The sequence below is a fragment of the Diplotaxodon limnothrissa genome, linkage group LG8 (assembly GCF_057381915.1).
Source record: "Diplotaxodon limnothrissa isolate DT_005_m linkage group LG8, D_limnothrissa_male_GT1.1, whole genome shotgun sequence".
NCBI classification, from domain to species: Eukaryota; Metazoa; Chordata; class Actinopteri; order Cichliformes; family Cichlidae; genus Diplotaxodon; species Diplotaxodon limnothrissa.
This window is the reverse complement of record NC_140603.1, coordinates 10,499,424-10,522,084: the sequence shown is the minus strand read 5'-3', so window position 1 is coordinate 10,522,084 and position 22,661 is coordinate 10,499,424. Positions and strand designations below refer to the sequence as shown.

Below are 22,661 nucleotides of genomic sequence, written 5' to 3'. Positions count from 1 at the left end.
GGAAAATAAAAATAAAAACATTATTTTAAAAAAAGAGATTCACCGTTTTTTTTTTGGCATATATTATTAAATGCCTGGATAGTAAGTAACATATTTGCATCCCGATGCCGGACTTTAATTGATTAATTACTGTTAATTACTATAACAGATTGAGTTATTTAGATTTGGAGAAAAACTTGAAAACGGGATTTATAGTGAAGAATAAATAAATCATAGTTTTGTAGAGTGGCAGAGATGCTCAATATGTGTCCCATCTCTCTGCCAGCTCTCTGATATGTGTTATGCTTACAGACTGTACTGTTACTGTTCTTCTAGTGTCTGTAGAAAGTTATATGAGAAACATTACTAATCAGGAAAGATCAGAGAGAAAGACTTAACAGATAGAACATTTCTATAGATATTTGCTGTAATTACAACAACAGGAGGATCATTTCATATTTCCGAACAGCTTAAGTTACTTGTATCTGTCACTCAACTTTTTTAACAGTCAAAAACGCGTCTTAATACACTTGAATCTGGAATAAATCTGGAACCTGAAAATAGACGAGGTGTAGGGGTCCAGGTGCCTCTCAGACCATGTAAACTACAAAATACTTAAACATTTTATGGGCTTTAATCCTATGTCCTTATATCCTATTACAACTTTTTCTTGTTGTGGTTTTGAGTCTATAGCAATATATTAGTATTAATGGGATTTATTTAGCCAGATGACATTTGGCATACTTGGTGACTCTGACTGTAGTTTTTGGGAGTGAAAGTATAAGAGCACATAGTGTATTGAATATTTGATGTAACTAACTCTGCTTCACTATTCTTATATTCATTATCATCATTTTAGCTACATTATCAAGAGAAGTCTGTGGAAAATTTTACTTATCAAAGCTAGGTAACCACAGTTGACTGACAGCCATACATTTGAAAAATTTAAGTAATTGTTGTTTCATGAGTATATTTAAGAGTACATTTATTTGTTATCATATTATCATGTTATCATATTTAGGCGTACAATTATTTGTTATCTATCTATAAGTGACAGACAAGTTAGTTCTTTAAAATTTTTATATATTTTTGTAGGTTTTGTAGTTTTTTCCCCCACTTAAATTATGGAAGAAGAATGAACAACAGAAGTAAATTTGATAAAATATTCATTTCTAAAATGCTAATTCTCCAAACAGTGACTTTTATGCATCACAGGTAGACAAATTATCATCTACAGCTACAGCTAAATATTTGGGCCACATAATCAGCAATTAGTACTTTGCTGAGAAAAGTAAACAGTAAACATTTAAGCATTTAGTAGCTGTAAACAGCCGTCTGGAGAACACAAAGTGATGAAAAATTGATGGATTAATCTAATTAAGAATATAAAAATTGATATGAAATATATTTTTAAACAATCTAGGGTATGTTGGAAACTATAATACATACCACTGTCCACTACTGAACAGTGGCAAACACCTCCACCTCCACCATCTTTCCAACTTGTTGCACATAATGCCCTTTCTTCTTCTCTTCTCTCTCTACATATATCCCAGTCTTTTAGCCAGTGCAGAGGTCATATCAGCCAGCAGCACCTCCCTCATGTGGTCTTCTCTTCTCTGTAGCTCGTGGACAAAATGCCCCTTCAGCTCCATTACCTCCATCACACGCTCCACCAGCTGCCTGCGTGTAACACTTCTTTCCTCTGCAGGGCGGTCGGGACTGTTATCCACCAGCTCAGGCCTCTGGCCACACAGTGCCACAGCCCTTTTCAGATTTCCAGCATCTGCATCAAGCAGCTGATCTAAAGTGTTCCTTCGACCCAGACGGTCTGCACGAGTGAGCACTGGGATAATGTACCTCTTGACTTCCACACCGAACAGTTCCATTGTGGCTTGGACTGCTTGGGCAGCATCCTGCTCAGCCCCCTTGGTGAAGCCTGGAGCACGCATCACCAGTAGAAAGGCATGTGGTCCGGGACTGGCGAGCTGGACACTCCTCAGAACTTCCAGTGCTCTCTCTTTGTTCCCTAGTGACGTCCCCAAAAGATCTGGGGTCTGAATTACTATAAGTTCTCTACCATCTATAAAGTCCCTTTGCACAGTACTCTCCTTTAGAGGAACCCTTTTGGTGCTTCTCTCACTGTTGTTCATTAAAGTATCTGCTAAGGAAGTCCGTCCTCCACCAGGAAGCCCCAGGAGGACCAGCCTGAGACCTGGTTTCTTGGGAATGCTGCCACCAGAGGGATCAAGCATTTGGTTCAGTAAGCTGCTAATGACTTGATCATTCTGTGAGTTCAAAGACCCGTCTCTGGATGAATCTACAGAGATAATACAATATTATTTTAGAATTAAAAAAAAAAAGCCTTATGGGGTAAAGCTGTGATTCTAAATCAAAAAGAGCTCAATCTGATGATCTAAAATTTCTTTTTTTTTTTTCATTTTCTCAGTTGGGAAATTTATAAGAAGAGCCTTAAGAACTTGTGTGGAATAACAATATTTGCTGCCGAAAACAATACAATACATGCCAAAGATGGTGATTCAGGAAAAGAGGGCACATCGCTGCCTCACTTACATACAGTCAGTGACATAAGAATGAATTTTGTGTCACATCAGTGAACGCTTTAGGCCAGTTTGAGAGATAGTGTAAGACCATTTGTCTGAAACCCGAGGCTGAGCTGAAAGTGGATCTTGTGCTCAGGATAATGATCCTGAACAGATTTGCAAGTACAACAAGAAATATATCTCAGAAAAATGAATCACTCCATAATCCTTATAATGCAAAATGGGCATTATAAGGACGCAAGAACCTGAAATATCCTGAAACTGAAGGAGTTTTGAATGAGAGTTCTTAAACATACCAGAAAACCTCTCATAAGGTTGATTCTGTAAAACCACTAGCTTCTGAGACCATTGATCGTTTTGTGAGACAAATCCCATAAAAGCACAAAAACAAACTACAAAAAATGAACAAATACATATTGATATATAGAGTATGTAGCTAAATATAGCTAATAAAAAAGACAACAAACTGACTGTTGATGGCTTTGATGACAGCAGCGATCCACTTGAACCTTGAGGAAAATGCTGAGGAAGCAAGCAGACAGAAATTTACATTAGTGTTGTAATTACTCGCATGTATCACAGAAACAGCTGTGATGCCTTCACATTTTAAACTGCTGTCACATGTCTCCTTGCACTGCTGGGTCACGTCCTCTGATAGCCACTCAGATTCTAAACGTTTTCTTTTACGCTCTCTCTGAAAAAGCCTATTTGCAACACGCAGTGAAGAGAAAACAAAATCCAACAAAGATACGAGAAATACTTACTGGCTAAAAAGCGCCAAATCCGAGACAGCCACTTAAACAAGGTCTGGATTACTGAGACACGAGACATGGAGTGGAAAAAGTCAGCTCCTGTTTAACAGATTTTGTTTTAAATGGTAAAATGGGGGATGTGCTTTATACCTCGGAGGGTTCCCACAAGCCGACTTATCCACCCCCAAAGAGCTGACAGACCTGAAGGGAAAAGAAATAATCAGTGTGCATGAATTAACTCAGTTTCATTTTGCTGGTTTTGTCCTGAAACTTGGAAGTCAAAGTGAAGTATTAGCTTAGATAAACTCACCAGTTAAAGAACAAAAGAGACGAATCGGCCATCGAATCAGAGCTGGGAGAGCTGCAGGGAAGTGTGGCTAGAATGAGTATCGCAGAGTGTGATAATAATAGTGTGATAATAATTTTCTATAATGAACATGGATTTATTCATATGCCATAACTGTAGGATCCATACTGCCCTCTTTTATTTGTCTCTTTTGGATTTACTATGATCAAACTCTACATTCAATCAGCTGATACAGGACAAAAGACACTGTAGACATGAGCAAGAGATGAATAGTGACTAATAATGAAATGCTGAGTGGTGTATGAACACACAGAGAGAAAACAGCTGATTAAAGACGAAACACTCATTGAATCATGGGAAGTCTGCAGCATCCTAAGCATATTGCTGCATAACTAAGAGATGATTCAGTGTATCTTTTGTCCTGTCTCCCTCTCTGAGCCTGGTTCTGATGGAGGTTGCTTCCTGTTAAAAGGGAGTTTTTCCTCCCCGATGTTGCCAAATGCTCGCTCATAAGGGGTTGTTCTGATTGTTGAGGTTTTCTCTATTATTGTCAGAAAATGCCTGAGATTACTGTTGTGATTTGGTGATATATAAATAAAACTGAGTTGAGTTGAATTTAACTGAATTGAATTAAATTGAACAGGGCCTGATTATTTATGATCTTCATGCCAAGAGAAGGATTTTAAATTTGATTATGCATTTAACTGGCAGCCAGTAAAGAGAAGCCAGTATAGGAGAAATACGCTCTCTCTTTCTAGTCTCTGTCCCATTTTGAATCATTTAAGTGTTCAGATGACAGGTTATTGATTCGGTTTAAAGATTTAGACTAGTGTGTCGTATGTTTGCGGTATGTTACTCGCAATTACCCCCTCCACCCCCCTTATCTCCTGTCTTTCGATAACTTGGCCCTCACACCCTGTCAGGTCTGGCATGACAACCACTCAGATAATAATGTGAGATCTAAAATAAAAGATATAAAAAAATAAATAAATAAAAGAAAACAGCTAACAAGAGGAGCCTATAGACTGTCTACAGCAGCAGTCCCCAACCCCCGGGCCTCGGACCGGTACCGGTCCGTGAGTCCTTTGCTACCGGGCCGCGAGAGTTGAGGCAGGAGAAGTTTAAAAGAAAAAGAAATGGAAAAAAAGACTAGTAAGATTTAAAAACATCTGTTTACTACCTGAAAATAGTTCCCTATTACAGATTCATTATTTATTTTCTAGAATCAGTAAAAGTCATTAAACAGAACACGTGTGGGTGTTGCTGTGTGACTGACTCTGTGAGAACCTGTAGAGAAGATACCCCACCACGGTAAAAAGTCCCATCTGGACACTGTTGGTGTTCATCCACCAGCCTATCAAGGAGAAGGCAGGGAGGCAAACATGACATTAGCGGTGCAGAGCTGTTCACAACTTAGCATCAGTTTAGCCTTTCACCCACATTTAGAAAAAAAAATAGAAATGAAATCCCCTGAAGGATCCCAAGAAAGCTGTGTCTCATGGTTTTTGATTGTTTACACTTATTTTTAAGACTTAACTTGGCTGTAAAGACCGCAAACTACAATGCCTGAACTCAACACTTTACATGTAACATACATTTTGCAGAAATAAAGATGCATCAGAATATGATACTAAAAAAAGACCAATAAATTTAAAAAAAAAGTCAATATCATATTTTTTGTGTGTAAATTTTTATTTTTTTATGTATATTTTGCCTACCTGCATCCTCAGGGGTGTCTTTCTCACACTGACACTCCATGTCTCAGCAGATGGGAACGCTGTAGTTGGTGTGAAGGTAAGAAGAACAGGCAGCACCACTTCTGCTCAGAGCTAACACAGGTTAAACAAACTGCTTGAAAAACGCTGCAATGTTTATGTAATTTTCCTAAGTGTTCAGTTATAACAATAAAAACTCATCTGATATAAAAGGAAAGGGTTCTGATTAATAGGTGTCTAGACTACAAGACAGAGCTGAAAAACCAAACAACATAATGTTGTTACCGGTAAGTCCTTTTTGAGCTTTATCGACAGCAAAATGCTCATGAACAGCTTTTACCTGATGTGTAGCCAGATAATCGCCCTCCAAGTGACATCAGCTTTGAGACTGTCAGTACAACTCACATGGGGTTTAAACTCTAATTTCTTCTTCCTGCTTTTGCGCAAGTATTAGCCTGCGCAGGCCTGCCCTCCTCAGGAACAGTACTTCCTTTTTGTTATGCAGCAAAACAAATCAAGGACGAGGCCCAGGAATGCTGATCATGCAGTTTGACCTGGGACACACCTTTTTTTGTGCAACATGAACTAGAAATGCAGCTTACGGTGAACTAACCTGCGTGATTATGTAAATAAAAGGAATCAGGTGAGTAGTATAAAACAGTTTATTAATGCAAATGCAACGCCATCAAGTGTCACCACTAGTTACAGTATTTATAAGATCAGTGTATTCCAATGCTTCTAGACTTCTTTATCATTTCAAACACCACTGGAGTGAGTGCTTGATCACAACAGAATGACAGTTTTTTTAAAACATTCAAACAGTATTTATACATAATGGGGCTGTCACGCTATTCTTATCTAATCAAGCCCAACGGGAAAACACAGCGTCTGGTCCATGTGAGGGCCGTGTAGCGAGTTTAAAACAAGCACAGGAACCATACATGATGACTGCTCAAACAGATTCAAAAATTAACCAGAACTTTGTGCAAAGCTGTTGTGGATTAAGACTGGTGTAGACTCCTCATGAGCCTAAACGGGCAATCAAAGCATCTATCAGCTCCTGCTTCTTGGTCCCAGTGGTTCGAACCCCAAATTGCTTACAGGCGTCCTTTAGAACGGGCACGGTCAGCTTTGCCAGAGTGCCGTTCTGCACGTGGGCCTTCAACTCATCTTCTGTCAGCTCTACTTTGGGCTTCTTCTCAGCTCCACCTCCAGTATCAGCTGCGAGTTCATGGAGTAAAAGAATAATCAGATTTATCAAATCACAGAATTCCCGAACTACTGAATGATGCAAGTTATTAATAAGTCAATCTGACTACCTGGAAACATTTTGCTTGGGATGTAATTCACAACACATACTAGCACATAACTTTACGTAGTTTCACTGATGGTTCATGCTCTGACCTGTTTTGCGTTTGGCAGCTGGCTTGCTCTCTGGATTGTAGTAGGCAGGGTAGACCAGATCTTTGAACTCCTGGACCAGAGGACCCAGACGCTGGTCTATTTGGTCAACCTTTGGCACTGAGGAAGAGAAAGAGCGCGATGAGCAGAATTACTCTAGCAGCCACAAAAGGAAACTGGGATCTGTGTTTAGGTCTGCATCTTACTGATGAGATCCTCAATTTCCTCTGGAGCCATCATATCCAGAGCCAAGGCCTCCAGGTTCCTAAAATGCTGCTGGATGACTGGGTTCTCAAAACCTTCACTCCTGCATGACATTACAGAGTGTGAAAATAATATTAGTGGTTACGCAAAAAACAAAAAAAGGAAATGCATGACTCTGCTATAAACCAGAGTACTTCTTGTTGTTAGTTTTATGAAATTTGATATAACTCCTCAGTTTTAGGGCTCTAGAGTTACCTGTATTTGAACCTGAGTTTGGAGACAATCTCTTTCATCTTGTCCACCTGTGTTTGTGAGGCCGAGGGAAACTGCGGAGGGTCCAGAGTCCGCAAATCATCGGCAAACGGCAGGTAGATGACGTTAAAACCTGGTAAAGTCATGAGCAGACAAGACGCGTCACACTGCAGTTAATTACACACAACTAAGTTCAAATGTTTAAGTAATATTTATGTATTTGCGAGTTCTCTGTATTACTGTAAAATTTAGTTATTTTTGCTAAAAGCTGTAAAGACTCTGAAGTTGCACTTAAAGAAGCTAAAATAATTAAATGTAATTAGCCATCTTGACCCCAGCACCACATTACCTGGTGGTGTAATCTGTACTTTCCCCTCGCCGAGCTCCTCATTCTGAGGCAATAGGGCAACAAACCGAGGTGGATAGTTTCTGCGGGAGATGAAACGGCACAGAGCGAACACGTTCCTCTCGCTGCACTTCTTCAGCAAGGCGGAGAACAGACATGAACTGCCTTGAGTAAAAATAAATAAATAAATAAATAAAAATCACAGGATATCTGATTCAGTATCAATGAGATCCACATTTACTATGACTGAACAGACAATTTTTATAGCTGCTTACAATTTAATTAAAGCTTTTACTTTAAACCCATCATCAATTCTATTTTATTTTATCAAATAACTCAGCTTTAACTCAGCGTTCTTGGAACAAAGAGTCTTTGCATGCAGGGTGTAGATGAGTGAAACTTAAGTTAAGTTGACTATGACCTTTATTTGAAAAAATATTTAGAAATATCCAGAGTCAACACTGTGGTGGTTTTATTCTTCCTTCCTAGAATTAAATCAGACTGCACACACAGTTCTACCTTTCACCTCATCCTCCTCAGGATAGAGGAAGACAGCAGGCCGGATATGGTGAAGCAGTTTGAGCTTTTCCATCGGTTTGAATCCAATCAGAAACAATCCAGGGTCATCAAACTTCTTAATGGCATCCACCTCGTCCCTCTCCATCACAATCTCTTTACCACCATAATACTACACAACACACACAGATAAAGTGGAGTTTTCATGTGTAAGTTAAATCTTAAAAAAATAAAAATAAAAAGCACTCAAATAATGGAATAAACATAGCACTGCTTTCGATTGGGATCACGAGATTTTCATTACCTGGGCTTTCTTTATCTCACTGGGCAGCAGCAGACTGCCAGTTTGGGTGTGGAAGGTTCGAGTTTTGCTGCGGACTGGCTCGTTGGTTTCCCTGTAAAGTTTGATGGAACCTGGTTTGCGAGCTGCCACAGCAGTTGCATAAATTCCCACGGCTACATTTATGCCCTCCCCGAGGCACAGGTTTAACCTAAAGACAGCAGAAAGAATAGATAGTGTAAAGAACAGCCAAGAGGAAAAGGTAAATAAATACGCTATGGAGACAAAGAAAGCCATTGCTTGCCTTGCCAAGGTTCTTTTCTTCAGCTCTTTGGCCCGCACCCGTTTCTGGAGGTCCTCCAGCTTGTCAGAAGGCTGCAGCTGCAGCCCCATCTCACTCTCATCCTCTGGTGGACTTACAATGTCACAAAAGAAGAGCGAGATGTTGAAGCCCCCCGGTTTCATCAGGTGCATTAAATCAATAACGACGCCTAAAAGAAGAAGGTCGAGGGAAGACAGCCCACATACACAATTACCAATGATAACAAATCATCACACTTCAGTAAAATAATGTGAACTTGCAGAATTAGCAGAAGATAGAAACCCGAAAGGCTGGTAAAGTTAATCAATTATAAAAGCAGAGCGGCAGTGATAAAATTTACAGTTAAAAGGGCTTGCGTGAATAGCTTCTTTTAGACCCACCAGTCTCCTTGAGATCACTGGCCTTGGTGCGAGCCTGTCGATCTTTCACGCTGTCGCCTCCGTGTGGTTCATCCCTGCACGTGAAAATCATAAGCCGCTTGTGGGAGAGGCGGAGCTTGATGTCACTGTAGAGGTTGGCACAGCACCACAGAGCATCTCCTAATGATGTCTCTCCACTGCCTATGGTCTCTGCCGCCAGCTTGGCACCTTTTTCCCCCCGCAGAGCATCCACCTCCTGGACTCGCTTTGCACCTGTCCGAAGCAAGAGACAGACAAGGGTATAAGAAAGATATGTTCAGCAGTTTACAAACTACTGAGGAAGTATGAGCCAATATTGACTGCAGCTTTGCTCTGCTCTTTTGAAGTTTTGGTCTGAAATAAAGAAAAAAAAAGAGGAAAAAGAACTGCAGATAAGAAGATTGCCTACATTTGTGTTTGAAACAAAACAATAACAAAATAAAGTGTAATTATGTGTTTGTTTCAAAGAGCTGCATCTTACCAGGCTCATTGAGATCATGGTACACATAGACATGCTTAAATGAGTTTCTGGGGTTCTTGCTCTGCTCTGTGCCGTAGAAAACCAGAGCCACCAGGTCCCTGTCGCTACTGATGATCTTACTGGTGTACACAGTGCGCACAACCTACAAGAGCAGCACACAAACCATCATTGTTACAAGGTTGCTATACGAAGCAGAGCGAAATAACTACTATAAAATTAAAACTAGCAAAAGAAAAAGATAACCAGCCATCTCACCTGCATGGTCATATCAAAGTTGGAGGGTTCCCCGTCTTCCCCTTTGATGAACATCTCCTTGGAGGCATCAACCAAGAACACCAAGCTGTCTCTCCCTGTAATTTTGTAGTCTCCTATTGAAGATGGAGACCTGGTTTATTCTGTTGTCACTTCAGTATCACTTTTTGTATCAATGCTACATGCCAACATTTTACTTGTGCTGAAGTAGATTTTAATAACTAAAATGTGATAATAAAATGTGATAACAGCAAAAGTATCATTTAAGAAATCCTGAGCCACCCCTCAATTCTTGACTTTTTGCCAGGTGCAGCATTTATTGAAACATGTGCAAAGATACAAGGAAATACAGTATATAAAGCAAGTATTCTCACAAAGGTCAGTTTATACTATTTTACAAACTTGAAAGTCAATATTTGGTATGCCAACTTTTATTCATCAACACAACCCTAACTCTCTAAGGTAAGTTTCTTGTCATTTCATTAAGTAGTCTTTAGGAGTAGTTCTCCAGGCTTCTTGAAGAACATTCAAACTTCCTGACTGTGACAGGAAGATGGCGCATTTGCTCGGCTTGACTTCTACCTGCCTACGTTGTATTATATTTTATGCTCTTATATCAGCCCTGACGTTTAATATATGGAGCTATGCCGCTGTGATTTACGACCGTTCTTCCATATTGATGATGCCTCACCTAACTCTGCAGCTGAACTTTTATTGTTAGTTGCCTTTCTACACCTGAATGATTTATAAGTCAGTGTTAAGTGAATTAAGAATTAAAAGCATTCCTCTGAAAATTGCCAGGTTCAAGAACTGGAGTTAATAAAGGGGGGAAAGCAGCCAATGTTTAAAGAAAAACTTTGAAAGACCTTCATAAAACCTGGAAAGCTATTACACAAAACACAACAAAGTGGGGCTCTTAGGAAGCTAAATATAAACAAATAAGTGGTGGCTCAAGACTTTTGCACAGCGGTGTAAATAAGCGTTGAGTAGCGGTTTTTCCTTTTACCCCCTGACTGCTCCCCTTCTTCTTGCTCTCCCTCCTCATCCTCGTTTTGGTAGTAGGCGTTCCACTCTGCCATTGGTGCTGCCTTCAGTCCCGTCTCAGGATTTACTGTGAAAACCAGGGATAAAAGACTGCCGCATTTACAACACTAGATTCAAACAAAGTATCAATGGCAGAAGGCTTTTCTGTGGCGTATTTAAAAAGTGCATCCTATGTACTCCTACAAATAAACATATGGTGCAACTTTCACCAGGTAATAATTATTATGCACACGACAAGGCATTTCAAAACAGTTTTAATGTCTCGTTAACGCATTACTAATGTTTAATTAACTATGTTTTTAACTTTAGCTAGCAAATGTTAGCTAGCTTAGCTTGTAATTAGCCACTTTTCGTGCCATTTCCATTTAGGAGCCAACTATGTAACAATGTTATGGGTCTAATGAGGCACGAAAATTGATAGCCTAAACTTACAACATAAATGAAATACATACACAGTTTTCGTCAGAGAATTCCGTCACTTACCGTGTGCTTCTCCTTTCTGCACACAAGTCCAGGCTAGTTTTAATCACTGGCGCGTTCAGATACGTGAACAAGCACAGTTCAAACGCCTACTGGATGTCTTATCGTCTATTGGCAGTTTATCTGCCAATCTAAGGTATTGGCCAATCCCGTTTAAAAACGCGGGGTTTATTTACCCTAAAGCCGGAAGCCTGCTGTTCACGTGATAGGACAGTAGCGTTATCGTTGATAGACAGTGACACAGCACTGGAATTGACTCCCGGCAACTTCGAGCTAGGTTTTACATTTACTTTTTTATTTTACAGTTATTACTAGCATTTTAAACAGCCTGTAGCCTGAATTTATTATTTCTCACAGTTCCACCACCAGAAGGTTTATTAAACTTTTCTTTGCCACCGGGAAGCTAGCTAGCTGGGAACTCTGTAGTGACTAAGTAACTTTCTAGAAGGTTAGCTGCATTGTCGTTTCGAATAAATCGTTTTGCGTTATCATGGACCAAACTGATTCTTATCCAGTAAAACTTTACGTTTATGACCTGTCCAGAGGGATGGCCCGTCAGCTGAGTGCTTCCATGCTGGGTGAGTTTCTGACAAACTCTGTCATGACTCAGTGGGATGCTTCGGAAGTGAAAGTTGTTGATTTCTAAGGGCGGAAAAAGTTGATCGTAATTTAAATTATTTTATCTTTACAGGGAGACATATTGATGGGATATGGTGAGTTTACATAAAGAAAGTTCTATAAAAAGTATTCTTACTGAGCACCTGAGCTGCAGTTAAGTACTTTAATACCACTGTTTAAAAAACAAATGCATTGGCGTCTAACAGGCACACGGGTGTTGTGGTCCACGGGAAAGAGCACTACTTTGGTGGATCAACAGGCATCACCAATTGTCCACCTGTAAGAATCAGCACCATCCTCTCATATAAACAGTGCACTTTAAAGCCGTTTGATCTAGACACAAAATCAAGAAACTTGTGTCAGAATCTCAGTGACAAGTCACTGAAGTGTGCATCTGTTTGTCTCCTAGGGAGGCACCTTGTTGGGGCCGCCTGATTCTGTAGTAGATATGGGCTCCACTGAAGTGCCTGAAGACCTTTTTAAGGAGTATTTAACTTCACTGGGAGAGTCCAAGTACAGGTAAAAGAAGATGATGAGATCTTTATTATTATAATTGTTATTATTGTTGTTGTTGTTGTTGTTGTTTTGGAAAAATACAACTGAACCAAACAGTTACAAATGATTTGTTTTTAAGTAGCACCAGTAGAATTAAGTGCATAGCTTGAATGCACAGAACAAGCCTCATGCGTTACTGCCCTGTTTGAGTCTAAATAATAGTTTTTAGGAATGAGCTAAAATGTACATATAGTGTTCTTCCCCCTCATTATTTTGCATTTAAAATGTTTCTGTCTCATCACTTCCTGCTACTCACCTGCTTTTCTCCACCCTGTGGTGCACCTCTCTCTCCCTCTCTCTGCGCTTTGAACTCCTTCTTCTTCCCTCCTCTGACTTCCTCCTTCATTTGTTGCAGAGGTGCCAATTACAACTTGTTTGAGAACAACTGCAACACTTTCAGCAGTGAAGTGGCTCAATTCCTGACAGGCAGAAAGATCCCATCGTACATCACAGACCTTCCATCTGACATCCTCGCCACGTAAGCTTCTTAATTCTGTGCAGTCAAATTGAGTCTCTGCTGATACTGATGGCAAAATACTAAAAATGCATAATAATATCAATTATATTATAGATAATAAATATAAATGGAAAAATGCATTTGAAATTATATGCACCCTGAATGTTGTATTAAATACACCATTACAATATGAATGTACAGTTGTCAAAAATTAGAGACCTGGGTTGAGAAACACTCAAAACACTGAGAATGAGAAAACTATTTTTACACTGCCCAAAATAAACTACTAATTTTGGTCAGCTGTGATCACTTTCAGACATTTATTGGCCTTTTTCACACGTAGAACTTTCAGCTCCACTTATTAAAGATTTAAGTGAGTGATTTAATTTTGACCCGGTGTCGTTTGTAGAAAAATCCGAAATAAATGGAAACTTAAGTGCCCAATTCTTGTTATTTAAAGACATTAAAGATGTATGCTGTACAATCATTTCATCCTGCGTCTCTTTTGAACGATTACTCTTGTGGTATTAAGTGTTTGCTGTTCTTGTATGATATAACTGACTAATACTTTGGTTTGTAATGTAACTGTACTCTCTGCTGTATTTCCTCACAGACCATTTGGCCAGGCTCTCCGTCCCTTCCTGGATTCCATGGTCATAAATCCTGGAGGCAACAACCTGGCTGGGCAATGATAGACCGAGTCGTGGATTTTAGAAGATAACTGATAACATCCCTGCATGTGGCTGGCAAGTCACTTCTATATTTAATCAGCCATCACTTATTGTTATTGACTTTTATGGTGTTGTTCAACATACTCTGAGGTGTATGCGAGGGTTGAAGGTGTGCTAAACTCTGTGGACAGGGGACTAAAAATGGGTCTTATACTTGTTTGTGTACATTAACGTGTTTAAGATTACGTTTTCTTGGGTCAGCAGTAGTGGTGCAACGGATCAAAAATCTCACGGTTCGGATCGGATCACAGTTTTAAGTCACGGATCGGATCAATTTTTGGATCGGCGAAAAAAGACAAAAATTTAACATTTACTTATTGAAGTATTTTTTGCCTGTTAAAAACATTCAACTCAAGACTCATTCCACGCAATTATTTAAAAAAAATTCTGGTACAATATAGGGCAGTACAGTCTTTGTATCTACCATTTAATTCAGTTGTATTTATAAAGCGCCAAATCACAACAACAGTCGCCTCAAGGTGCTTTATATTGTAAGGTAGACCCTACAATAATACATTATATCGCACTCCGCTGTGATATAATGAGCTGTCACGGTCACGTGGCTTTCCGTTGCCCTGGAGCTCCACCCATTTGTAGTAGTTAGGGCAACAGAAGATGCCTGGGACAGTTCAGCCGTAACTTTAAACTTTTCCTGCTCATACATGCTTGGAACGATCTTGCCACTAAAGTTGACGCGAACAGGATATCATAGCGTGGCTCAAGCACGTTGATCATAGTTTAAACCCCTTGTTTTGCACAACGGAATACGCCCTCCCGTCTGCAGCTAAACACCCCAGTAGCTTTTGTAATAGCTTTAGCCCGGTCGGACTGGGCAGCAAATACCGCAAACTCCTCTGCTTCTCCACTTTGACCGCTAGCGCTGGCCATAACTATCGCTTGACAGACCCACCACGCGGACCATACACATACTTTTTTTTTTTTTTTTTTCCGAATCTTTGGATCACGTCCGTGCTGAACCGTGGAGTGGGATCGGTTCGGATTACGGATCAACCGTGATCCGTTGCACCACTAGTCAGCAGGATCACTATACATGCATATCCTCTGGATTAGTATTCAAAGTTGTCATTTTAGAGGCAGGATTCATCCTCTCATGCACTGCTACTTACGAGAGGCGTTTTCAACAGGTATTGTCATCCTCTCACGAGGTGCTCCAGTATGTCTCTCTGTCATTGTGGCAGTCTGTCACAAAGTTTATTATAGTTAGATGACTGCTCAAAAAAATCGAATGATGAAGAATCCATGAATCGTACTATCATCACATAACCAGCACTGGCCTTGTCTTCCAATCCTTCTGTTTTAATGTGTCTAAAGGATGTCTCTGTTTTAATCATTCACACAGATAATGAGAATTTGTAATAGTTTTCATGGACAGCAGATCTTTTTGTGTCTTTCTCCAGAGATCTTGTGAGGCAGAGAGATGGCATGTAAGGACTCCCAATTTAAAATCTGACATTTATGGAATTAAAGGAAACCTTTTCTTTGATATTTATCTATATGTGAAGTTTTTATAGTGACTTTTTAAAATAAAATTAGTTTAGGAACTACTCAAATAAGTGCCTAGTGGCATTTAAAGATCACTGGCAAGGCTTATACTTCTTGCTCTAAGACTTTATTACAAAAAATATTCATGTTGAAAATGGTGGTGTAAAGACTCTGATTGTGTTACGCTGGTAACAAATTGCTATCAAAATGCACAAAGTGCCAGGATGTAACAGGATACTTTAAGTTCAGTTGTTTTGGCAGAAATCCAAATCTGAATTTGAGTCCAATGCCAAAAATGAGGTATTTGTTCCTTAGTCTATTGTCACATTTCGGTCAGTTTGTTTATTTAACGTGCCATGCTGTGTTCTGCCTTTTCTTCAGTGTGGGTGTGAAATCGTTTCCACTTTTTCTGTCCGTCATCCCAATAATGTAAAAACTACTAACTTGAATTTCATGGAACTTGGTGGAGAGGGAGAAAAAATGTAATCTGGTGCCTTAATTCTTTTTATTTGTTTATTTTTACTGTTTGTATTCCTGTAGTTATTAGAACAGGATGCATTTCAAGGCCAGCTCAGTTAAACCCGTTCTGCCGGCTCGTCAGGCTTTAAAAGTATCGTTTGACCAAAGTTTTATCTTCAGAATGCCACGTCCAGGAACATCTGATGAACACAGGGAATTATATTTTTTTTAAATTCAGGACCACTCAGCTTTACAGCTTTCATTTGCTTTGTCGGGTTTAGAGTTTTCTCAGTTTATAAAGACGCACTGTTTCATATACACTATGCATATTTGACTGTTTATATTTGCATGATTAAACCAGGCATAGGAAAACTATGTGTATCAACCACTTACCTCCATCACTGTTTTGGCAAACTGTGTTTAATTGTTGTGTTTGGGACATGTTTACTCTAAATATTGTTTAACCTGTTGCTCCTTCACCATCCTGATCCTGCGTAGATCATTAATGCACAAGTCTCAAAAAGGCCATCGTTTTGCTTATATTCAAATATAAATAGGTCTTTAGTTTATTCAGATTGTGAATCTAAAATCACTGAATTGAACCTGAATTTGTTGAGGGGGGGAAAATGTACTTTAAAAAAAAAAAAAAAGATGTTTGCTTACAAGCAGAGGGTCACACGTGGTTTAGACAAATGTTTGTCTTAAAACGATTAATATATATGTTCGTCTGACATCTAAACCATCATAGGTGGTATCCTGGGCTGTTTAAACTGGGGTGATCATTGATGATGATCTAGACCTCACAAGGCAAATGTTTAACTCTGCACTTTATTAAATGTGTGACATTTTCAAATACTATCTTCCATTAAAATTGTTATTCTCTGAAGACTTTTCTGTTGACTTTATTAAAATGTTTTCTCTTCAGTTCTATAGTATTCATCAAGCATCTTAACCCACTTCTAAATTCTTCATGTTTTGCTTCTTTTGTGTTAAAGAATAAAGGTGTTTATACCAAGTACTAACTTTCAAACCTCGGTAAAATTGTACAAACACAGTTTTTCTGCACCTATTTCCATTTTCCTGGCAAAATATAAAGGAAAGAGAGGCAGCGCCAGACTTTTGCACTGTATGTCATTAGTAGCAATCCCTGATTCGCTTCAGAAATCAAGTTTCCAGGACTCAAAACTGCTACTGCTCTCGTTCCATGTAATATAAAGAGCAGCCACAAGGTGGCACTACAGGATCAGTCCTGCAGCATCAGCTGTATTTGTCAGTCAGGCAGGTCGACTATTAAATGTTTTTAAATGACCAAATATTTGTGTGAGTGACGCTGCTTCAAATATTCAGCATGTACTGAACCTGCTACCTCTGAAGTAAACACATTTTACTCCAGCTGCTCCAAGAAAAAGTTTCCAGAAAGTTCACTAAATGACAATATTTGTCTGATGAAATGAGAGCTGCCAATTTATCAGTGGTCTGAAGTGGTATGCCCATGAGGATCAGAAGTCTAATATTAATTTCATATGAAAACCAATCAAACCAAACTCAAAATTTTCTTTAATATCAATATTTAATAGTTCATCATTAAAAGTGTCTTCTAAACAGTCTGTTAGAAACAACATCTCTAGAATATTTTGGGTATAAAGTAGCTGTTCTGTTGTAGTAAGAAGTATGGATACATACAGCATAAACACTACATACTGTATTTCTCTCCAATACACTCTGACTTCATCTGTATCTATTATATTTTATTACTTGCAGTAACTGAGGGAGCCAAAGTGGTGTAAACTCAGCAGTCTTTACCCAGCAAAAAATAATTCTTCCAGTTTTAAACATGCGGACAAATGTTCCAAAGCACATCTAGTTCCTTCTCACCACTTCTGGCCATATAGACCTCACCAGTGGCTTAGACAGAGGTACTGCAGTTCGTTTGTGCCACTGTGTTTTGCCACTTATGTGAAAAGGCCTGTCTATTGCCCAACTCTGCCAACAAAAAGTCAAATATTCTGTTAAAACCTGACAGCAGTAATACTACTACTAATAATAAATACTCTCTGTTCATACAGCCCTTATATAAATAAAATATATAGGAAATCCAATAAATAAAAATATTTACACAATAGTCATAAATCAAATCAAAATGATTCCCAGATGGTGGTTGCACTACATAAAACAAAAATCAACAAAAGGCGGAGTAATAATGTACAAAATGTGTCAAGAATTTATCACAAAGACGTGAAAAAGCGGTTTGTTTCATCAAGACTAGAAGATCAGGTGGAGAAAAATGCAGTTTTCCATACCACAGGGGAAAAGCATTGGAAGCACTTGTTCACTGCAAAGAACTAAACTGCTATTGTTTAAGGGGAAAAAAGCAGCAGCTCTCAACATTTTAAACCCACAACACCGACCGTTTGGAGGGGAAACGGATGCCTGCCCAGGACACTGCGCTGTTGAAGAGGGGAATCGCATAATTACAGACGTGTCCTTCTTGTGTTTACATACAAGGGAATGAAGACAAGAGAGGGTGCGGTGAAAGAGTTGCCTGTTTTTTTTGTTTTCTTGACACAGCAGGAGCCACAGAGCTCTAAATGCCATTCACTTAATGTGACATCATTGTGAATGATGCAGGTGTTTGTCTCGCTGATCTCTGCTGCTCCTATTAGATTTGGGTTTACTTCAGTTTCCTTCTGCAGTCCGAAGACATGCATGTTAACGGGTGATGTCAGTGTGCGGGCAGTAGGTGTGACTATACCCTCCTGCAAACAGAGGAAAAAAGTATCTTCCAGTTTAACGTTTTCACCCAAACACATGAGATATCATCGGAAAGGCCAGGATATCTTCTATTGAGCACATCATGACTTATTAAGTTAGCTCAAATAAGTAAAAAGATATAGACCAAAAACAAATGTCCATTACAGGAGACATAAATGAGCAGGCTGGATCTCAGGAGGATATGACAGGTTAAGCGATTTGAAGTGCTTAGAGTAGGTGAATGTGGCTCGAGCCTTCATAAATACCAGGTTAGACTTGCACTTAGCTTATGTACCAGACTGAGTATTAGAAACAGTGTTAAATGAGACCTGCTGTGTGTTTTTTATTATTTTCTGTCACTCATGTACTGTTACAGTGGTGGCTACTTATGTTAAACATGTCTCTGTTATGGTCATTTCAGGCACATAGCTCCAGCTATGGATAAAGAAGCTCAACCTTCTGTTTGCAAGGGGCAACCAATCAGAACAAAGTTGGGAGGATGGGTTAAAGGGAGAGGCGTTAGAACAGTGGATCAAGGGGCTGCACTAAGGCTCATTATAAAACATGTGAGGATTGCTTCAAGCTATGGGTTGCTGTGGGATTAAGTCCAAAATTAAAATATGATACTAGATCCCCATTAATGACAGATTTTGGCTGACAAAAGACACCAAATATACATTTACTGTACTTTTACCTATTATCAAAACTTCTGACATTTCTCCACATGGTTCAAATGAACAGTTTAAAACCCCTGTTACGAATGCCTCCATGACAGCAGCTGACAACAGTGCTAGTCACAGATTATCAAATCCCTTTAAAATTGAAAATTTTCAAAGTTGCTGCTTTTCTTGCTCATTTCTCCAGGGATAAATGATAACTTCTGTAAGCCTGGTGGCAAGATTTTAAACCTCGTGTATTTTTTTTTATTAAGAAGTTCAGGTGGAATATGAATAGGTCCATATGGAGAGATGAACCAAAAATGAATTATGATGCAAATGTCCAGCTTAACAGAACATTTTGGTGTCTTAAAAAAATTCAAGCTTGTTCCATCAGGCAGCTGTTCCAGTGGAAAACAACTCCAAAACTTAGCAGACAGACAAATATAGGTGAGAGGAGAGAAAGTGTTAAACTTTAATTTGGGTAGAGACCAAAACAAAATGTTCCTCTCGATCATTTGGAAGAGTTGTTAAAATTTTGGTCTGCTCAAAAGGGCAGAATAGGTCAGATTGTTTTGTTCACCTGTCTTCTTATGACATATTGTTAAGGACTCATATACGGACCCTTCATTTAGGAAAATATTAACCATATAACATTCTTATTGTTTAGTATCTTGATTTCATGTTTAAAATACCGTACTGCAGAATTGCATTTGACCAACAGTGCATCTATGTGTTGCTGTAGAGCTATATTTGGTCTTTATTTAGCAGCTGTGTTGTTTTGCATGCGTTGCCCAATGTCTTGACTCAATTTAACCTACAGCAACCTTTTTTCCTGCCTCTTAATTCAGCTGCTACATAATCAAAGGAAAGTTCCCCCCTCAGCTCTTTCGGCACAAATTCAATTCACGAACCTCATGGAACCATTTCTGGACACATGTGTCGTACATTGTACATCTCCTGAGGGTGTTCCAGCTGTACATCTTCACCAACAAGTGCAGTGGAAGCAATGCAAAAACTGTTGAATGTTTAAATCAACAGCTGCAACTCTGCACAGTGTCCTTTGCTGTCCGGGGTTCAGAGATGAAATGAGAAATGTCTAACGCTCCAGGGCTGGAAACGCCTCAGAAAACTTTCCCGCAATGGCGCCTGTAGGTTAGAAATTACATACAGGCATCTGCACACTCTGAATTATGCCTCAGACAGTTCAATAGTAGGAGACCAGATCCACACTGACTCCTTCCCCCAAGGAAGGAAAACATGCAGCAGTGTGTGTTTGTTTTTTATTTTCCTGTTCTCTTTCCTCCTTTTCTCTCCTTTCTAAAGAGTTTGAGCCTCTGGCTCTTACGCTCTTCCTCTCTTTCCTTCTCTTCTTTTCTCTAGCTAGGATGGAGGCTGATGGGACCTGACATGATGGTGCCATTGTCCTCACCGTCAGTTAATGTGACCCACGGGGATGCTGTCCCCGTATGCTTGGCCTGATGGCGAAGAATGCAAAGCGCTTCATCTCAGAAAATTGGTGGGAGAAAAAGGGACAAGGAGAAAACAGCTGTGCATGGAGGTAGACTGAGAGCTGCAAAATAGAAGAGGTGTTTTTACAAGATAAACAGGAGGTAACTTGATGCACACAAAAGCTTGTGGGGCCTGAAAATTCCCCGAACTTTTACCTCGACGATTGCACTGAATGGTTGATGATATCTATATAGATCACAATGAGAAAACTCTTAAACTAGGCCAGCTCCAATTGGCTCACCATCAAAAGAACTTATTTTTAATTCATTTGTACACCAGCCCAAGTTGGGTTTTTTTTTTAAACATGAACGCCAATGATTAACTCTCTTTTAAGAGCCAACCTCAAGTGGCCATTTGAGGAACTGCAGTTTCCAAAACTTCCTCATGGGCTTCATTATTAATGCTGCGTTCCATTTGCCTCAGATGTCAGAGTTATTAGAGATCTCCCGAGTAGAGCACGTCCCTGTAGTAAATTAAGAAAAGCTATAAAAGCAAAAGCAAGCAAGAGGCAGAGCTATTCATGTATCATTAGCATTAGCATTAGCATCATAATATAGATTTTATACATTTACATGCTCTGAAACCATCTTGGATTATGAAGTTGAGGTTGGTGATGCTATTCCATCTTTCTAAGGTGGAAATTTAACTTGGGTGGGTGAAAATTCCAATTATGAACTCCTAAATTCCAACTTTTGACTTCAAATGGAACACACCATTAGCCACAGAGATTTTATACATTTGTTTAATCCAGATAAATACTTTAGTGTAGATGAAAAACATCAGTTTGATAATTTCCCAGCAAGAAATTGTTGTTATTGCTAAACTAGGCTAACTGTCTGCGTTAGTGTGCTTCATACCTGTGCTTCTCAGGAGAAGGAGCAAGGTGCAGTAGCTAGCACTGTCACCTCAAAGTAAAACAGCTCTTGGGTTTCTTTTGATAACATTAATTTCAAAAAAGTTTTCAAACTATTATCATTTACAATGAGTTCCTTTAAAGTGGAGGAGGTAGTGAGTAGGAGAACACAGACAGAGTTCCCATTAAATGACATGAACACTTCCAATGTTCCTGAGGTCTAACATTTGCAGGTGAATGACAAAAAAAAAAGAGTACACAGAAAGCTACATTTGAGTCAAAATAGCTGCATGCTAGCTGTGACTATTTCTTTGGAATGGAATTAGATTTTTTTTTTCTAGCTAAATTGGTAGCCACATGTACTGATCACCTGCTTCACCTGTGCTCAGGTAGAATTATTTTGAATAATACAAACTGACTGTTTCTTTTTGCCTAATTTGACTCGAAGTATCAAGCCCTCCCCTCTAGAGTGGCCGGCAGTAGTATTTTGTTGTTCTTTTGTTCTGCCCATGTTTCTATATTACGGAGCCCCGCAAGGGACATGGGAGAAAAAATTAAGATGAACTTTTGCAAGATCTCGCAAAAGTGTATCTTTTGTGACCCAACCTTCCCCAGAATTCATAGCATGGCCCAGCCAATTTGTTTCCAACAATGGCGACAGCTAGTTAGTTTTAATATTACTCTTTCTGGGTCACAAAATAAACTTTTAAGATATTTTTAGGCGTGAATGTAGCTGTGTAAACTTCAAATATCTGCCCGGTTTATCAAGAGATCACATATTTGCAAAAGTGCTCCGGCGTTTTCGGAGACGTCTGTTACCCACCAGCTCGAAGCTAACGGGAGGTTGAGGTGCACTACAGCCGGGGGGAACACCGCACTCCCGGCGCATCGTGCCCCGACCTCCCGGTCGGCTTCGAGCTGGCGGCCTCTGAAGGATGCGGCTAAAACATTTGCGAGATCTCGCAAATGTTCATCTTTATTTTTTGTGTCCCTTGCGGGGCTCCGTACCATATGGCCTGTACAACCACAATTGAAGCACACTGTAGTGGAAAATCTTTAGTAGTTGGACATTTTTATAGCTTTGCAGCCTATTGAAGCCTGAGAGTGGATTTGAGATATCCTTGGGTGAAATCTAAACATTTATTATACGAGACATTTGGTCAAGTGCGGTAATAACCTTTACCAGCACAGTCCATTTTCTACAAAGTGGTGGTTCTGCACTGTTTTCCTCCTGAACCTGACTGTTTCCTCTTATGAAAACACCCCTTTTCAT

At 39.4% G+C, this 22,661-nt stretch overlaps 3 protein-coding genes across 3 annotated transcripts; 1 reads left to right on the top strand and 2 right to left on the bottom strand.

Annotated features, from left to right (window-relative positions):
* Positions 1–1,520: 1,520 nt before the first annotated feature.
* On the bottom strand, positions 1,521–5,360 carry LOC146626316 (uncharacterized). Its single transcript, XM_085360452.1, has 7 exons — positions 5,321–5,360; positions 4,879–4,956; positions 3,606–3,656; positions 3,446–3,496; positions 3,308–3,358; positions 3,015–3,065; positions 1,521–2,299 (listed from the first exon to the last, which is right to left on the bottom strand). Exons 1-7 carry the CDS (start codon positions 5,358–5,360, stop codon positions 1,521–1,523), a joined length of 1,101 nt encoding a protein of 366 aa, XP_085216578.1.
* Positions 5,361–6,007: 647 nt separating this feature from the next.
* Positions 6,008–11,327, bottom strand: xrcc6 (X-ray repair cross complementing 6). The gene is made up of 13 exons (XM_085360451.1): positions 11,297–11,327; positions 10,776–10,880; positions 9,773–9,885; positions 9,518–9,659; positions 9,019–9,270; positions 8,621–8,807; positions 8,341–8,527; positions 8,040–8,208; positions 7,524–7,685; positions 7,178–7,307; positions 6,925–7,025; positions 6,722–6,838; positions 6,008–6,538 (listed from the first exon to the last, which is right to left on the bottom strand). The coding sequence occupies exons 2-13, from the start codon at positions 10,846–10,848 to the stop codon at positions 6,339–6,341; spliced, it is 1,833 nt and encodes a 610-aa protein (XP_085216577.1). The 5' UTR covers positions 10,849–10,880; positions 11,297–11,327; the 3' UTR covers positions 6,008–6,338.
* Positions 11,328–11,522: 195 nt separating this feature from the next.
* On the top strand, positions 11,523–14,574 carry LOC146626314 (desumoylating isopeptidase 1-like). Its single transcript, XM_085360450.1, has 6 exons — positions 11,523–11,871; positions 11,985–12,006; positions 12,118–12,190; positions 12,321–12,430; positions 12,822–12,944; positions 13,537–14,574. The coding sequence occupies exons 1-6, from the start codon at positions 11,784–11,786 to the stop codon at positions 13,613–13,615; spliced, it is 495 nt and encodes a 164-aa protein (XP_085216576.1). The 5' UTR covers positions 11,523–11,783; the 3' UTR covers positions 13,616–14,574.
* The last annotated feature ends 8,087 nt before the right edge of the window (positions 14,575–22,661 follow it).

Bases quoted from the DNA above. Each gene is read 5' to 3' on its own strand.
- LOC146626314 (XM_085360450.1), top strand. From the start codon at position 11,784: ATGGACCAAACTGATTCTTATCCAGTAAAACTTTACGTTTATGACCTG. The intron at 11,872-11,984 runs GTGAGTTTCTGA...TTATCTTTACAG, and splicing joins GCTGAGTGCTTCCATGCTGG to GGAGACATATTGATGGGATA. The intron at 12,431-12,821 runs GTAAAAGAAGAT...CATTTGTTGCAG, and splicing joins CTGGGAGAGTCCAAGTACAG to AGGTGCCAATTACAACTTGT.
- xrcc6 (XM_085360451.1), bottom strand. From the start codon at position 10,848: ATGGCAGAGTGGAACGCCTACTACCAAAACGAGGATGAGGAGGGAGAG. The intron at 9,886-10,775 runs GTAAAAGGAAAA...CATCTTCAATAG, and splicing joins AGAAGGGGAGCAGTCAGGGG to GAGACTACAAAATTACAGGG. The intron at 8,209-8,340 runs GTAATGAAAATC...TGTGTTGTGTAG, and splicing joins GTGAGATAAAGAAAGCCCAG to TATTATGGTGGTAAAGAGAT.
- LOC146626316 (XM_085360452.1), bottom strand. From the start codon at position 5,360: ATGGAGTGTCAGTGTGAGAAAGACACCCCTGAGGATGCAG. The intron at 3,657-4,878 runs GTCAGTCACACA...ACTTCCCTGCAG, and splicing joins TCTCTACAGGTTCTCACAGA to CTCTCCCAGCTCTGATTCGA. The intron at 3,497-3,605 runs GTGAGTTTATCT...TTTTCCCTTCAG, and splicing joins TCTCTTTTGTTCTTTAACTG to GTCTGTCAGCTCTTTGGGGG.